The sequence below is a fragment of the Eucyclogobius newberryi genome, unplaced genomic scaffold (genome assembly GCF_026437365.1).
Source record: "Eucyclogobius newberryi isolate DKJ021-1_F unplaced genomic scaffold, fEucNew1.0.hap1 SCAF_377, whole genome shotgun sequence".
Taxonomy (NCBI): Eukaryota; Metazoa; Chordata; class Actinopteri; order Gobiiformes; family Gobiidae; genus Eucyclogobius; species Eucyclogobius newberryi.
The window spans coordinates 40,207-58,206 of NW_027316031.1; the positions used below are offsets into that span (position 1 = coordinate 40,207).

An 18,000-nucleotide genomic window follows, 5' to 3' on the forward strand; every position below is an offset into this window, starting at 1 on the left:
CCTACAGACACGACATAGATCCCACAGACTCTAGATCCCAAAGACTCTAGATCCTGCAGACTCTAGATCCTACAGACTCTAGATCCTACAGACTCTAGATCCTACAGACTCTAGATCCTGCAGACTCTAGATCCTGCAGACTCTAGATCCTGCAGACTCTAGATCCTACAGACTCTAGATCCTACAGACTCTAGATCCTACAGACACGACATAGATCCCACAGACTCTAGATCCCAAAGACTCTAGATCCCACAGACTCTAGATCCCAAAGACTCTAGATCCTACAGACTCTAGATCCTACAGACTCTAGATCCTACAGACTCTAGATCCTACAGACACGACATAGATCCCACAGACTCTAGATCCCAAAGACTCTAGATCCTGCAGACTCTAGATCCTGCAGACTCTAGATCCTGCAGACTCTAGATCCTACAGACTCTAGATCCTGCAGACTCTAGATCCTACAGACTCTAGATCCTACAGACTCTAGATCCTACAGACTCTAGATCCCAAAGACTCTAGATCCTACAGACTCTAGATCCTGCAGACTCTAGATCCTACAGACTCTAGATCCTACAGACACGACATAGATCCCACAGACTCTAGATCCCAAAGACTCTAGATCCTGCAGACTCTAGATCCTACAGACTCTAGATCCTACAGACTCTAGATCCTGCAGACTCTAGATCCTACAGACTCTAGATCCTACAGACTCTAGATCCTGCAGACTCTAGATCCTACAGACTCTAGATCCTGCAGACTCTAGATCCTACAGACTCTAGATCCTACAGACTCTAGATCCTACAGACTCTAGATCCTACAGACACGACATAGATCCCAAAGACTCTAGATCCTGCAGACTCTAGATCCTACAGACTCTAGATCCTACAGACTCTAGATCCTACAGACTCTAGATCCTGCAGACTCTAGATCCTACAGACTCTAGATCCTACATACTCTAGATCCTGCAGACTCTAGATCCTACAGACTCTAGATCCTACAGACTCTAGATCCTACAGACACGACATAGATCCCACAGACTCTAGATCCCAAAGACTCTAGATCCTGCAGACTCTAGATCCTACAGACTCTAGATCCTACAGACTCTAGATCCTGCAGACTCTAGATCCTGCAGACTCTAGATCCTGCAGACTCTAGATCCTACAGACTCTAGATCCTGCAGACTCTAGATCCTACAGACTCTAGATCCTACAGACTCTAGATCCTGCAGACTCTAGATCCTACAGACTCTAGATCCTACAGACTCTAGATCCTGCAGACTCTAGATCCTACAGACTCTAGATCCTGCAGACTCTAGATCCTACAGACTCTAGATCCTACAGACTCTAGATCCTACAGACTCTAGATCCTACAGACACGACATAGATCCCAAAGACTCTAGATCCTGCAGACTCTAGATCCTACAGACTCTAGATCCTACAGACTCTAGATCCTACAGACTCTAGATCCTGCAGACTCTAGATCCTACAGACTCTAGATCCTACATACTCTAGATCCTGCAGACTCTAGATCCTACAGACTCTAGATCCTGCAGACTCTAGATCCTACAGACTCTAGATCCTACAGACTCTAGATCCTACAGACACGACATAGATCCCACAGACTCTAGATCCCAAAGACTCTAGATCCTGCAGACTCTAGATCCAACAGACTCTAGATCCTGCAGACTCTAGATCCTGCAGACTCTAGATCCTGCAGACTCTAGATCCTACAGACTCTAGATCCTGCAGACTCTAGATCCTACAGACTCTAGATCCTACAGACTCTAGATCCTGCAGACTCTAGATCCTGCAGACTCTAGATCCTACAGACTCTAGATCCTGCAGACTCTAGATCCTACAGACTCTAGATCCTACAGACTCTAGATCCTACAGACTCTAGATCCTGCAGACTCTAGATCCTACAGACTCTAGATCCTACAGACTCTAGATCCTACAGACACGACATAGATCCCACAGACTCTAGATCCCAAAGACTCTAGATCCTGCAGACTCTAGATCCAACAGACTCTAGATCCTACAGACTCTAGATCCTGCAGACTCTAGATCCTGCAGACTCTAGATCCTGCAGACTCTAGATCCTACAGACTCTAGATCCTGCAGACTCTAGATCCTACAGACTCTAGATCCTACAGACTCTAGATCCTGCAGACTCTAGATCCTGCAGACTCTAGATCCTACAGACTCTAGATCCTGCAGACTCTAGATCCTACAGACTCTAGATCCTACAGACTCTAGATCCTACAGACTCTAGATCCTACAGACTCTAGATCCCACAGACACGACTGGACTCACTGTGATCAAAGCTGATGCACTTTCACTTTCACTGAAACATAATTTTCAGCATTTCTTCTCGTCTGAATTCAAACTCTTGTCACAGGATTAATTTCACTGAAAAGAGTTTAATCTGAGATGGAGGAGCATGTCAAATCAGGCTTAAAACAGTAGCTTCATGTGATATTCATGCACTGAGGTCCAACAGAACCAAGATTGAGCTCTGGACCCTTTGTTTATGTGAGCGCAGTTCTTGGTTGTACCAGGAGGAGGCGCTTTGACCTAATGACCTTCTGTTTTAACAGAGCTGCAGCATCAAGAGCAGACTTCAGAGGATTCATGGTCAAGTCGGTCACTTCCCCTGGACTAAAGCTGTTCTCAGCAGGATCACATGACGTGATCACGTGATGACGTGACGTGATCACGTCATCACGTGACGTGATCACATCACATGATCATGTGACGTGATCTGACCCGCCGCTCTCGACGTGGAGCCGCTGCTCATCTCAGACCTTCGTTAAAGTTCAGGATGTGACTTTTCTTCTTCGTCTGTGAATATGTAAATTAACCTGAGGAAGATCAAAGAGCACAACTTCCTGTCCCCTTCAAAATAAAACCTGCTGCACCGCCACAATAAAAGCCAAACATCTGCTGCACATTTTTATTAAAGCTTTTGTCACAAACTGGAGTTTTTTGTTTTTTTTACATCAAACACATTTTATTCACATTTAATCATTTTAAACCAAATCAAAACTTTATTGTGATTTTCCCAAAACTGAAATCAGAAGTTTCCAAGACTCATATTTAGACATTTCAATTTCATATTTAAATAAATAAATAAACACTAAATCATTTGTTCAGAAAACATTTTGAAATGTTGAGTTTTGATCTAAAAACATTTTAGAAGAACCAGAACCTGAACCAGAACCAGGACCAGGACCAGGACCAGAACCAGAACCAGGACCAGGACCAGGACCTGGACCTGGACCAGGACCAGGACCAGGACCAGAACCAGAACCAGGACCTGGACCAGAACCAGAACCAGAACCAGAACCTGAACAGGACCTGGACCAGAACCAGGACCTGGACCAGAACCAGAACCAGAACCTGAACCAGGACCTGGACCAGAACCAGAACCTGGACCAGGACCAGGACCAGGGGCAGGACCAGGACCTGGACCAGGACCAGGACCAGGACCAGGACCAGGACCAGGACCTGGACCAAGACCAGGACCAGGACCAGGACCAGAACCAGAACCAGAACCTGAACCAGAACCAGGACCTGGACCAGGACCAGGACCAGGACCAGGACCAGGACCAGGACCAGGACCTGGACCAGGACCAGGACCAGGACCAGGACCTGGACCAGGACCAGGACCAAGACCAGGACCAGGACCAGAACCAGAACCAGAACCTGAACCTGAACCTGAACCAGAACCAGAACCAGGACCAGAACCAGAACCTGAACCAGAACCAGGACCAGGACCAGGACCAGGACCAGAACCAGAACCAGGACCAGGACCAGGACCTGGACCTGGACCAGGACCAGGACCAGGACCAGAACCAGAACCAGAACCAGGACCAGGACCAGGACCTGGACCTGGACCTGGACCAGGACCAGGACCAGGACCAGGACCAGGACCAGAACCAGAACCAGGACCTGGACCAGAACCAGAACCAGAACCAGAACCTGAACCAGGACCTGGACCAGAACCAGGACCTGGACCAGAACCAGAACCAGAACCTGAACCAGGACCTGGACCAGAACCAGAACCTGGACCAGGACCAGGACCAGGGGCAGGACCAGGACCTGGACCAGGACCAGGACCAGGACCAGGACCAGGACCAGGACCTGGACCAAGACCAGGACCAGGACCAGGACCAGAACCAGAACCAGAACCTGAACCAGAACCAGGACCTGGACCAGGACCAGGACCAGGACCAGGACCAGGACCAGGACCTGGACCAGGACCAGGACCAGGACCAGGACCTGGACCAGGACCAGGACCAAGACCAGGACCAGGACCAGAACCAGAACCAGAACCTGAACCTGAACCTGAACCAGAACCAGAACCTGGACCAGGACCAGGGGCAGGACCAGGACCAGGACCTGGACCAGGACCAGGACCAGGACCAGGACCAGGACCAGGACCAGGACCAGGACCAGGACCTGGACCAGAACCAGAACCAGAACCAGAACCTGAACCAGGACCAGGACCTGGACCAGGACCAGGACCAGGACCAGGACCAGGACCTGGACCAGGACCAGGACCAGGACCAGGACCAGGACCTGGACCTGGACCTGGACCTGGACCAGGACCAGGACCAGAACCAGAACCAGGACCTGGACCAGAACCAGAACCAGAACCAGAACCTGAACCAGGACCAGGACCAGGACCAGAACCAGAACCAGAACCAGAACCTGAACCTGAACCAGGACCAGGACCAGGACCTGGACCAGGACCAGGACCAGGACCAGGACCAGGACCAGAACCAGAACCAGAACCTGAACCTGAACCTGAACCAGAACCAGAACCTGGACCAGGACCAGGGGCAGGACCAGGACCAGGACCTGGACCAGGACCAGGACCAGGACCAGGACCAGGACCAGGACCAGGACCTGGACCAGGACCAGGACCAGGACCAGGACCAGGACCTGGACCAGGACCAGGACCAGGACCAGAACCAGGACCTGGACCAGAACCAGGACCTGGACCAGGACCAGGACCAGGACCAGGACCAGGACCAGGACCAGGACCAGGACCAGGACCAGGACCAGGACCAGGACAATATGGAAAACTTCTCTAAAGAATCTGTGAAATACTTTTACATTTTTACTTATATTTTCATATTTGACTCTCGGCTGCTGGACACTTAATGTCAGTTTCATTCTGTCGTGGTCAGTCTGGTGGTCGTGGTCAGTCTGGTGGTCGTGGTCAGTCTGGTGGTCAGTCTGGTGGTCGTGGTCAGTAGTCGTCGTGGTCAGTCTGGTGGTCGTGGTCAGTCTGGTGGTCGTGGTCAGTCTGGTGGTCATGGTCAGTCTGGTGGTCATGGTCAGTAGTCGTCGTGGTCAGTCTGGTGGTCGTGGTCAGTCTGGTGGTCGTGGTCAGTCTGGTGGTCGTGGTCAGTCTGGTGGTCAGTCTGGTGGTCGTGGTCAGTAGTCGTCGTGGTCAGTCTGGTGGTCAGTCTGGTGGTCGTGGTCAGTAGTCGTCGTGGTCAGTCTGGTGGTCGTGGTCAGTCTGGTGGTCGTGGTCAGTCTGGTGGTCGTGGTCAGTCTGGTGGTCAGTCTGGTGGTCGTGGTCAGTAGTCGTCGTGGTCAGTCTGGTGGTCAGTCTGGTGGTCGTGGTCAGTAGTCGTCGTGGTCAGTCTGGTGGTCAGTCTGGTGGTCGTGGTCAGTAGTCGTCGTGGTCAGTCTGGTGGTCGTGGTCAGTCTGGTGGTCGTGGTCAGTCTGGTGGTCGTGGTCAGTCTGGTGGTCAGTCTGGTGGTCGTGGTCAGTAGTCGTCGTGGTCAGTCTGGTGGTCAGTCTGGTGGTCGTGGTCAGTAGTCGTCGTGGTCAGTCTGGTGGTCGTGGTCAGTCTGGTGGTCAGTCTGGTGGTCGTGGTCAGTAGTCGTCGTGGTCAGTCTGGTGGTCGTGGTCAGTCTGGTGGTCATGGTCAGTAGTCGTCGTGGTCAGTCTGGTGGTCATGGTCAGTCTGGTGGTCATGGTCAGTAGTCGTCGTGGTCAGTCTGGTGGTCAGTCTGGTGGTCGTGGTCAGTCTGGTGGTCAGTCTGGTGGTCGTGGTCAGTAGTCGTCGTGGTCAGTCTGGTGGTCATGGTCAGTCTGGTGGTCATGGTCAGTAGTCGTCGTGGTCAGTCTGGTGGTCAGTCTGGTGGTCGTGGTCAGTAGTCGTCGTGGTCAGTCTGGTGGTCAGTCTGGTGGTCGTGGTCAGTAGTCGTCGTGGTCAGTCTGGTGGTCGTGGTCAGTCTGGTGGTCGTGGTCAGTCTGGTGGTCGTGGTCAGTCTGGTGGTCAGTCTGGTGGTCGTGGTCAGTCTGGTGGTCAGTCTGGTGGTCGTGGTCAGTAGTCGTCGTGGTCAGTCTGGTGGTCGTGGTCAGTCTGGTGGTCGTGGTCAGTCTGGTGGTCGTGGTCAGTAGTCGTCGTAGCGATAGGCCCCGCCGTAGCCATAGCGATAGTCGTAGGCGTCCCGCTCTGTTTTGGCGGGAAGCACGTCGCCGGGAAACGACAGCGACTTGATGACTCCGGATTCGTCGCTCAGTTTGACCTCAGCGGAGTAGGAGGGGCCTGCGCCGCTCTCGTCCAATAAGGAACCGAGGCCGGGTTTTGGAGGCGGGACGCAGGAAGTGAAGGGCGACAAGGCGGGTTTGGGACACGGCTGGTATGACACCTGCAGGACAAGAGCGGAACTGTCAGTAACTCTCACACTAAAGACATTTAAACCAGTGAAGGAGGCCCGGCACCAACAGGAGGCCCGGCACCAACAGGAGGCCCGGCACCAACAGGAGGCCCGGCACCAACAGGAGGCCCGGCACCAGAAGGAGGCCGCCGGCACCGGCAGGAGGCCGCCGGCACCAGCAGGAGGCCGCCGGCACCAGCAGGAGGCCCGGCACCGGCAGGAGGCCCGGCACCAGCAGGAGGCCGCCGGCACCGGCAGGAGGCCGCCGGCACCAGCAGGAGGCCGCCGGCACCAGCAGGAGGCCCGGCACCGGCAGGAGGCCCGGCACCAGCAGGAGGCCGCCGGCACCGGCAGGAGGCCGCCGGCACTGGCAGGAGGCCTCCTTCACTGGTTTAAATGTCTGCTGGTGCCACAGGCCTCCTGCTGGTGTCAGAGTCAGGACTAAACATGGACCGGCACTTTACAGCACTTTACAGCACTTTACAGCACTTTACAGCACTTTACAGCACTTTACAGCACTTTACAGCACTTTACAGCACTTTACAGCACTTTACAGCAGAGGTCTGAGCGAGGAACGAGACGTGTGGTTTTGGGAAACTCGTGGAAGAAAAGAAAGGAGATGGAGCTAATGTGAAGCTAATGTGAAGCTAATGTGGAGCTAATGTGGAGCTAATGTGGAGCTAATGTGGAGCTAATGTGGAGCTAATGTGAAGCTAATGTGGAGCTAATGTGGAGCTAATGTGAAGCTAATGTGGAGCTACTGTGGAGCTAATGTGGAGCTAATGTGGAGCTAATGTTGAGCTAATGTGAAGCTAATGTGGAGCTAATGTGGAGCTACTGTGGAGCTAATGTGGAGCTAATGTGGAGCTAATGTGGAGCTAATGTGGAGCTAATGTGGAGCTAATGTGGAGCTAACAACAAGAATCTTCTGTGATAATCTGTGAGGAGAACATCCTCTAAAAACCTGGACAGATCAGATCCACAGGTAAAAACACAGATCAGAGTGTGACAAACACAATTACATCATCTGAGTCACGTCATGAGTCATGTGACACGTCATGAGTGATGTGACACGTCATGAGTCATGTGACAAGTCATGAGTCATGTGACACGTCATGAGTGATGTGACATGTCATGAGTCATGTGACATGTCATGAGTCATGTGACATGTCATGAGTCATGTGACACGTCATGTGACACGTCGTGAGTCATGTGACACGTCATGTGACACGTCATGAGTCATGTGACACGTCATGAGTCATGTGACATGTCATGAGTCATGTGACATGTCATGAGTCATGTGACATGTCATGAGTCATGTGACACGTCATGTGACACGTCGTGAGTCATGTGACACGTCATGTGACACGTCATGAGTCATGTGACACGTCATGAGTCATGTGACGAGTCATGAGTCATGTGACGAGTCATGAGTCATGTGACACGTCATGAGTCATGTGACATGTCATGAGTCATGTGACACGTCATGAGTCATGTGACATGTCATGAGTCATGTGACGAGTCATGAGTCATGTGACACGTCATGTGACACGTCGTGAGTCATGTGACACGTCATGTGACACGTCATGAGTCATGTGACACGTCATGTGACACGTCATGAGTCATGTGACACGTCATGAGTCATGTGACAAGTCATGAGTCATGTGACACGTCATGAGTCATGTGACACGTCATGTGACACGTCATGAGTCATGTGACACGTCATGAGTCATGTGACGAGTCATGAGTCATGTGACGAGTCATGAGTCATGTGACACGTCATGAGTCATGTGACGAGTCATGAGTCATGTGACGAGTCATGAGTCATGTGACGAGTCATGAGTCATGTGACGAGTCATGAGTCATGTGACACGTCATGAGTCATGTGACGAGTCATGAGTCATGTGACACGTCATGAGTCATGTGACACGTCATGAGTCATGTGACGAGTCATGAGTCATGTGACGAGTCATGAGTCATGTGACGAGTCATGAGTCATGTGATGAGTCATGAGTCATGTGACGAGTCATGAGTCATGTGACACGTCATGAGTCATGTGACGAGTCATGAGTCATGTGACACGTCATGAGTCATGTGACGAGTCATGAGTCATGTGACACGTCATGAGTCATGTGACGAGTCATGAGTCATGTGACGAGTCATGAGTCATGTGACGAGTCATGAGTCATGTGACGAGTCATGAGTCATGTGACGAGTCATGAGTCATGTGACGAGTCATGAGTCATGTGACACGTCATGAGTCATGTGACGAGTCATGAGTCATGTGACACGTCATGAGTCATGTGACGAGTCATGAGTCATGTGACGAGTCATGAGTCATGTGACGAGTCATGAGTCATGTGACGAGTCATGAGTCATGTGACACGTCATGAGTCATGTGACGAGTCATGAGTCATGTGACACGTCATGAGTCATGTGACGAGTCATGAGTCATGTGACGAGTCATGAGTCATGTGACACGTCATGAGTCATGTGATGAGTCATGAGTCATGTGACGAGTCATGAGTCATGTGACACGTCATGAGTCATGTGACGAGTCATGAGTCATGTGACGAGTCATGAGTCATGTGACGAGTCATGAGTCATGTGACGAGTCATGAGTCATGTGACACGTCATGAGTCATGTGACGAGTCATGAGTCATGTGACACGTCATGAGTCATGTGACACGTCATGAGTCATGTGACGAGTCATGAGTCATGTGACGAGTCATGAGTCATGTGACGAGTCATGAGTCATGTGACGAGTCATGAGTCATGTGACGAGTCATGAGTCATGTGACGAGTCATGAGTCATGTGACACGTCATGAGTCATGTGACACGTCATGAGTCATGTGACGAGTCATGAGTCATGTGACACGTCATGAGTCATGTGACATGTCATGAGTCATGTGACGAGTCATGAGTCATGTGACACGTCATGAGTCATGTGACAAGTCATGAGTCATGTGACACGTCATGAGTCATGTGACATGTCATGAGTCATGTGACACGTCATGAGTCATGTGACATGTCATGAGTCATGTGACGAGTCATGAGTCATGTGACACGTCATGAGTCATGTGACACGTCATGAGTCATGTGACATGTCATGAGTCATGTGACGAGTCATGAGTCATGTGACACGTCATGTGACACGTCGTGAGTCATGTGACACGTCATGTGACACGTCATGAGTCATGTGACACGTCATGAGTCACGTGACACGTCATGAGTCATGTGACATGTCATGAGTCATGTGACACGTCATGTGACACGTCGTGAGTCATGTGACACGTCATGTGACACGTCATGAGTCATGTGACACGTCATGAGTCATGTGACGAGTCATGAGTCATGTGACGAGTCATGAGTCATGTGACGAGTCATGAGTCATGTGACGAGTCATGAGTCATGTGACGAGTCATGAGTCATGTGACGAGTCATGAGTCATGTGACGAGTCATGAGTCATGTGACACTGAGATCAGCTCATGAGTTGCTGCTGCATGAACATGGACTCAGTCTTTCACCTGCTGCACATGTGCAAAAGTCTAAACTTTTACTGCTGTAAAAAAGATCTGTATTTATTATATTTAGTATTGTTTTATGTTTTATGTTTGACTCTCCTTGAACCGACACCTTAACGTGGTGGAGGGGTTTGAAGGCCCGAATGATCCCGGGAGCTATGTTGTCGGGGGCTTCATGCCCCTGGTCGGGTCTCCCAAGGCAAACAGGTCCTAGGTGACGGGTCAGACAAAGATCGGTTCAGAAGCCCCCTATGATGACAACACGAACAAGGCAGTTTACGTCGCCCGGATCGGCGTCACCGGGGCCCCATCCTGGAGCCAGGCCTGGGATGGGTGCTCCATGGCGAGCGCCTGGTGGCCGGGTCTTACCCCACGGGGCCCGGCCGGGCACAGCCCGAAAGACCGACGTGGGGCCGCCCTCCCGTGGGCCCACCACCCGCAGGAGGATCCATAAGGGGCCGGTGCAGAGAGATCTGGGCGGCAGTCGACGGCAGGGGCCTCGGCGACCCGATCTCCAGACACAGAGACTAACTCTGGGGACATGGAATGTCACCTCGCTGGGGGAAAGAGCCTGAGCTTGTGCAGGAGGTTGAGCGATACCGACTAGATATAGTCGGCCTCACCTCCACGCACAGTTTGGGCTCTGGAGCCCATCTCCTCGAGAGGGGCTGGACGCTCCACTTCTCTGGTGTTGCCCGCGGGGAGAGGCGGCGGGCTGGTGTGGGCTTGCTGATAGCCCCTCAGCTCAGCCGCCACGTGGGGGACAGGTCTCTCACTGTTGTGGCGGCCTACGGGCCGAACAGCAGTGCAGAGTACCCGGCCTTCTTGGAGTCCTTGGGAGGGGTACTGGACAGTGCACCGACCGGGGACTCCGTTGTTCTACTGGGGGACTTCAACGCCCACGTGGGCAATGACAGTGACACCTGGGGAGGGGTGATCGGGAAGAACGGCTTCCCCGATCTGAACCCGAGCGGTGTTCAGTTATTGGACTTCTGTGCTAGCCACGGATTGTCCATAACGAACACCATGTTCAAGCACAAGGGTGTCCATCAGTGCAGGTGGCACCAGGACACAGGCCGGAGGTCAATGATCGACTTTGTTGTCGTGTCATCTGACCTCCGGCCGCGTGTCTTGGACACTCGGGTGAAGAGAGGGGCAGAGTTGTCAACCGATCACCACCTGGTGGTGAGTTGGATCCGCTGGCGGAGGAGGAAGCCGGACAGACTTGGCAGGCCCAAGCGCATTGTGAGGGTCTGTTGGGAACGTCATGTGGAGCCCTCTGTCAGTAGGGTATTCAACTCGCACCTCCGGGAGAGCTTCTCCCATGTCCCGGGGGAGGTTGGGGACATTGAGTCCGAGTGGACCATGTTCTCCGCCTCCATTGTTGATGCGGCTGCGCGGAGCTGTGGTCGCAAGGTCTCCGGTGCCTGTCGTGGCGGCAACCCCCGAACCCGGTGGTGGACACCGGAAGTAAGGGATGCCGTCAGACTGAAGAAGGAGGCCTATCAGGCCACTCTGGCTTGTAGGTCTCCGGAGGTCATCGAGGGGTATCGGCAGGCCAAGCGAGCCGCGGCTCGTGCTGTCGCAGAGGCAAAAACCTGGGCCTGGGAGGAGTTCGGGGAGGCCATGGAGGAGGACTATCGGTCGGCACCAAAGAAATTCTGGCAAACCGTCCGGCGCCTCAGGAGGGGGAAGCAGTGTCTCACCAACACCGTTTACGGTGCGGGTGGAGGCCTGCTGACCTCGACTGGGGATGTCGTCGGACGGTGGAAGGAATACTTTGAGGATCTCCTTAATCCCTCAGTCACGTCTTCCGAAGAGGAAGTAGAGACCGGGGACTCAGAGGCTGGCTCTTCCATCACCCAAGCTGAAGTCACTGAGGTTGTTCGCAAACTCCTCGGTGGCAGGGCTCCGGGGGTGGATGAGATCCGCCCTGAGTACCTAAAGTATCTGGATGTTGTAGGACTGTCTTGGTTGACACGTCTCTGCAACATCGCGTGGCGTTCGGGGACCGTGCCTCTGGACTGGCAGACCGGGGTGGTGGTCCCTCTGTTCAAGAAGGGGGACCGGAGGGTGTGTTCCAACTACAGAGGGATCACACTCCTCAGCCTCCCGGGTAAGGTCTATTCCAAGGTACTGGAGAGGAGAATCCGACCGATAGTCGAACCTCGGATTCAGGAGGAGCAGAGTGGTTTTCGTCCCGGTCGTGGAACACTGGACCAGCTCTATACCCTCCATCGGGTGCTCGAGGGCTCATGGGAGTTTGCCCAACCAGTCCACATGTGCTTTGTGGATCTGGAGAAGGCTTTCGACCGTGTCCCTCGGGGTGTCCTTTGGGGGGTGCTCCGGGAGTTCGGGGTCCGGGGCCCTTTGCTCAGGGCTGTCCGGTCCCTGTATGACCGGAGCAGGAGCTGTGTTCGCATTGCCGGCAGTAAGTCAGACCTGTTCCCAGTGCATGTTGGACTCCGTCAGGGCTGCCCTTTGTCACCGGTTCTGTTCATAGTTTTTATGGACAGAATTTCTAGGCGCAGTCAGGGGTCGGAGGGTGTGGTCGGGGGTCGGAGGGTGTCCTCCGCCGTGTGGCTGGGCGCTCCCTTAGAGATAAGGTGAGGAGCTCGGCCACACGGGGGGAGCTCGGAGTAGAGCTGCTGCTCCTCCAGCTGAGGTGGCTCGGGCATCTGTTCCGGATGCCTCCTGGGCGCCTCCCTCGGGAGGTGTTTCAGGCATGTCCCACCGGGAAGAGGCCCCGGGGAAGACCCAGGACACGCTGGAGAGACTATGTCTCTCGGCTGGCCTGGGAACGCCTCGGGATCCCCCCGGAGGAGTCAGAGGAAGTGTCTGGGGAGATGGAAGTCTGGGAGTCCCTGCTCAGACTGCTGCCCCCGCGACCCGGCCCCGGATAAAGCGGCAGAAGATGGATGGATGGATGTTTGACGTTATGTTGGGCCTGTTTTAATGTGTTTGTTTGAAGCACTTTGTGCTCCACAAATAAACCAGCCTAAAGGTCCAATACAGGGTTAACAGAGGGCGGGGCTTTAGTCAGCTCAGAGGGCGGGGTTTAGTGAGCTCAGAGGGCGGGGTTCAGTGAGCTCAGAGGGCGGGGTTCAGTGAGCTCAGAGGGCGGGGTTCAGTGAGCTCAGAGGGCGTGTACAGACCTTAGTGGTGGTGGTTATTATGGTCTGCAGCGCGGTGGGAGAGCCGGGGCCGTTGCTCGGGTAACGACAGGGGTAGTCGCTGTGGTAACAGTGGTTCCAGGAAGGAGGCGTGGCCTTGGCCTGGGGGTCGTAGGTCGCAGAAGAGGAGAGAGGAGCCGAGGAAGAGGACGAACCCAAGACCGGAGTCATCATTCTGGAACACACAGAGACTAAGAACCAAACCAGGACTAAACCAGGTCTAAACCAGGTCCAAACCAGGACTAAACCAGGACTAAACCAGGTCCAAACCAGGACTAAACCAGGTCTAAACCAGGTCCAAACCAGGACTAAACCAGGACTAAACCAGGACTAAACCAGGACTAAACCAGGACTAAACCAGGTCTAAACCAGGTCTAAACCAGGACTAAACCAGGACTAAACCAGGTCTAAACCAGGTCCAAACCAGGACTAAACCAGGACTAAACCAGGACTAAACCAGGACTAAACCAGGACTAAACCAGGTCTAAACCAGGTCTAAACCAGGTCTAAACCAGGACTAAACCAGGACTAAACCAGGACTAAACCAGGACTAAACCAGGTCTAAACCAGGTCTAAACCAGGTCTAAACCAGGACTAAACCAGGACTAAACCAGGTCTAAACCAGGACTAAACCAGGACTAAACCAGGACTAAACCAGGTCTAAACCAGGTCCAAACCAGGACTAAACCAGGACTAAACCAGGACTAAACCAGGACTAAACCAGGTCTAAACCAGGACTAAACCAGGTCTAAACCAGGTCCAAACCAGGACTAAACCAGGACTAAACCAGGACTAAACCAGGACTAAACCAGGTCTAAACCAGGTCTAAACCAGGTCTAAACCAGGACTAAACCAGGACTAAACCAGGACTAAACCAGGACTAAACCAGGTCTAAACCAGGTCTAAACCAGGTCTAAACCAGGACTAAACCAGGACTAAACCAGGACTAAACCAGGTCTAAACCAGGTCTAAACCAGGTCTAAACCAGGACTAAACCAGGACTAAACCAGGTCTAAACCAGGTCTAAACCAGGTCTAAACCAGGTCTAAACCAGGACTAAACCAGGACTAAACCAGGTCTAAACCAGGTCTAAACCAGGTCTAAACCAGGAATAAACCAGGACTAAACCAGGACTAAACCAGGACTAAACCAGGTCTAAACCAGGTCTAAACCAGGTCTAAACCAGGTCTAAACCAGGACTAAACCAGGTCTAAACCAGGTCTAAACCAGGACTAAACCAGGACTAAACCAGGACTAAACCAGGACTAAACCAGGACTAAACCAGGACTAAACCATTACTTCAACATCAGGGAGATCCTTTATATAAATGCTAAAAATCAGGGGTCCAAGACTCGACCCCTGAAGCCTCCCCTGGACGTGGCTTTAAAGGGCATGAAAACATAAACACTGATGTCACTCAAATAAAACCAGGTCCAGTTCTGAGCGTGTGATCCTCCCCCGTTTAAAAGGGATCCACCAGGTTTAAAATGGATCCTGGGATCCACCAGGTTTAAAAGGGATCCACCATGTTTAAAAGGGACCCACCAGGTTTAAAAGGGATCCACCATGTTTAAAAGGGACCCACCAGGTTTAAAAGGGATCCACCAGGTTTAAAAGGGACCCACCAGGTTTAAAAGGGATCCACCATGTTTAAAAGGGATCCACCAGGTTTAAAAGGGATCCACCAGGTTTAAAATGGATCCACCATGTTTAAAAGGGACCCACCAGGTTTAAAATGGATCCACCATGTTTAAAATGGATCCACCATGTTTAAAAGGGACCCACCAGGTTTAAAAGGGACCCACCAGGTTTAAAAGGGATCCACTATGTTTAAAAGGGATCCACCAGGTTTAAAAAGGGACCCACTAGGTTTAAAATGGATCTACCAGGTTTAAAAGGGATCCACCAGGTTTAAAAGGGATCCACCATGTTTAAAAGGGACCCACCAGGTTTAAAAGGGATCCACCATGTTTAAAAGGGACCCACCAGGTTTAAAAGGGATCCACCAGGTTTAAAAGGGATCCACCAGGTTTAAAAGGGACCCACCAAGTTTAAAATGGATCCACCAGGTTTAAAAGTGATCCACCAGGTTTAAAAGTGATCCACCATGTTTAAAAGGGATCCACCATGTTTAAAAGGGACCCACCAGGTTTAAAATGGATCCACCAGGTTTAAAAGGGACCCACCAGGTTTAAAATGGATCCACCAGGTTTAAAATGGATCCACCAGGTTTAAAATGGATCCACCATGTTTAAAAGGGACCCACCAGGTTTAAAAGGGACCCACCAGGTTTAAAAGGGACCCACCATGTTTAAAAGGGATCCACCAGGTTTAAAAAGGGACCCACCAGGTTTAAAAGGGACCCACCAGGTTTAAAAGGGACCCACCAGGTTTAAAATGGATCCACCAGGTTTAAAAGGGATCCACCAGGTTTAAAAGGGATCCACCAGGTTTAAAATGGATCCACCAGGTTTAAAAGGGATCCACCATGTTTAAAAGGGATCCACCATGTTTAAAAGGGATCCACCAGGTTTAAAAGGGACCCACCAGGTTTAAAATGGATCCACCAGGTTTAAAAGGGATCCACCAGGTTTAAAAGGGATCCACCATGTTTAAAAGGGACCCACCAGGTTTAAAAGGGATCCACCATGTTTAAAAGGGACCCACCAGGTTTAAAAGGGATCCACCAGGTTTAAAAGGGACCCACCAGGTTTAAAAGGGACCCACCAGGTTTAAAAGGGATCCACCAGGTTTAAAAGGGACCCACCAGGTTTAAAAGGGATCCACCAGGTTTAAAAGGGATCCACCAGGTTTAAAATGGATCCACCATGTTTAAAAGGGACCCACCAGGTTTAAAATGGATCCACCAGGTTTAAAATGGATCCACCATGTTTAAAAGGGACCCACCAGGTTTAAAAGGGACCCACCAGGTTTAAAAGGGATCCACTAGTTTTAAAAGGGATCCACCAGGTTTAAAAAGGGACCCACCAGGTTTAAAATGGATCTACCAGGTTTAAAAGGGATCCACCAGGTTTAAAAGGGATCCACCATGTTTAAAAGGGACCCACCAGGTTTAAAAGGGATCCACCATGTTTAAAAGGGACCCACCAGGTTTAAAAGGGATCCACCAGGTTTAAAAGGGATCCACCAGGTTTAAAAGGGACCCACCAGGTTTAAAATGGATCCACCAGGTTTAAAAGGGATCCACCATGTTTAAAAGGGATCCACCATGTTTAAAAGGGACCCACCAGGTTTAAAATGGATCCACCAGGTTTAAAATGGATCCACCATGTTTAAAAGGGACCCACCAGGTTTAAAAGGGACCCACCATGTTTAAAAGGGACCCACCATGTTTAAAAGGGACCCACCAGGTTTAAAAGGGACCCACCAGGTTTAAAAGGGACCCACCATGTTTAAAAGGGACCCACCAGGTTTAAAAGGGATCCACCAGGTTTAAAAGGGATCCACCAGGTTTAAAAGGGATCCACCATGTTTAAAAGGGACCCACCAGGTTTAAAAGGGATCCACCATGTTTAAAAGGGACCCACCAGGTTTAAAAGGGACCCACCAGGTTTAAAAGGGACCCACCAGGTTTAAAAGGGACCCACCAGGTTTAAAAGGGATCCACCAGGTTTAAAATGGATCCACCAGGTTTAAAATGGATCCACCATGTTTAAAAGGGACCCACCAGGTTTAAAAGGGACCCACCAGGTTTAAAAGGGATCCACCATGTTTAAAAGGGATCCACCAGGTTTAAAAGGGATCTACCATGTTTAAAAGGGACCCACCAGGTTTAAAATGGATCCACCAGGTTTAAAAGGGACCCACCAGGTTTAAAAGGGACCCACAGAGGTTAAAAGTGATCCACCCAATACATCTGTGAGGGCGGGGCTAACCAGGGAAACGTGCATGTGGTTGGACGAACCTGGGGTTGCAGAGGTCGTATAGGCGGAGCTTATCTGAGTTTTCAAAGGTCGTTGTGTGGGCAGGGCTTACCTGGGGTCGCAGAGGTCAGGGGTGCTGTGGGCGGGGTTATAGGTTGGCGGTGTGATGTAACTCTGCAGCTCATATCCGTGGCGACCGACGTAGAGCCTCGGATTGGCTGGTTTGTGAAGCGGGGGTGGGGCCTCGCTGTAGTAGGGCTCGGCGGTGAAAGGCGGGTACGGCTGCTCCAGCGAATCCACACAGGGCAGGAGGGCGGGGCCAGACAGCTGTGGCCAATCAAAGAGGGGTTAGTTTATGAGTGGTTTGTTTTATTCTAAATAACTGTTTTTAGTGACTTTGTGATTAAAGTAAAAAGGTCACAAAGAAAAAACATTTCACTAGCAAAGACCACGCCACAACAATGAAATACGAAAGAATGTTTATTGAGAAGTCATGATGAGATCGATGAGAGAGCTCGATGAGAGAGCTCGATGAGGGAGCTCGATGAGAGAGCTCGATGAGGGAGCTCGATGAGGGAGCTCGATGAGGGAGCTCGATGAGAGCTCGATGAGGGAGCTCGATGAGGGAGCTCGATGAGAGCTCGATGAGGGAGCTCGATGAGGGAGCTCGATGAGAGCTCGATGAGGGAGCTCGATGAGGGAGCTCGATGAGAGAGCTCGATGAGAGCTC

At 51.7% G+C, this 18,000-nt stretch overlaps 1 protein-coding gene across 1 annotated transcript; it reads right to left on the reverse strand.

Annotated features, from left to right (window-relative positions):
- Positions 1-6,397: 6,397 nt before the first annotated feature.
- LOC140376655 (uncharacterized) lies at positions 6,398-17,597 on the reverse strand (the record flags this gene model as incomplete). The annotated part of the gene is made up of 3 exons (XM_072462133.1): positions 6,398-6,677; positions 13,369-13,561; positions 17,383-17,597. Coding segments are annotated over 3 exons (666 nt in total), but the record flags the coding sequence as incomplete, so codon positions are not given.
- Between the last annotated feature and the right edge of the window lie 403 nt (positions 17,598-18,000).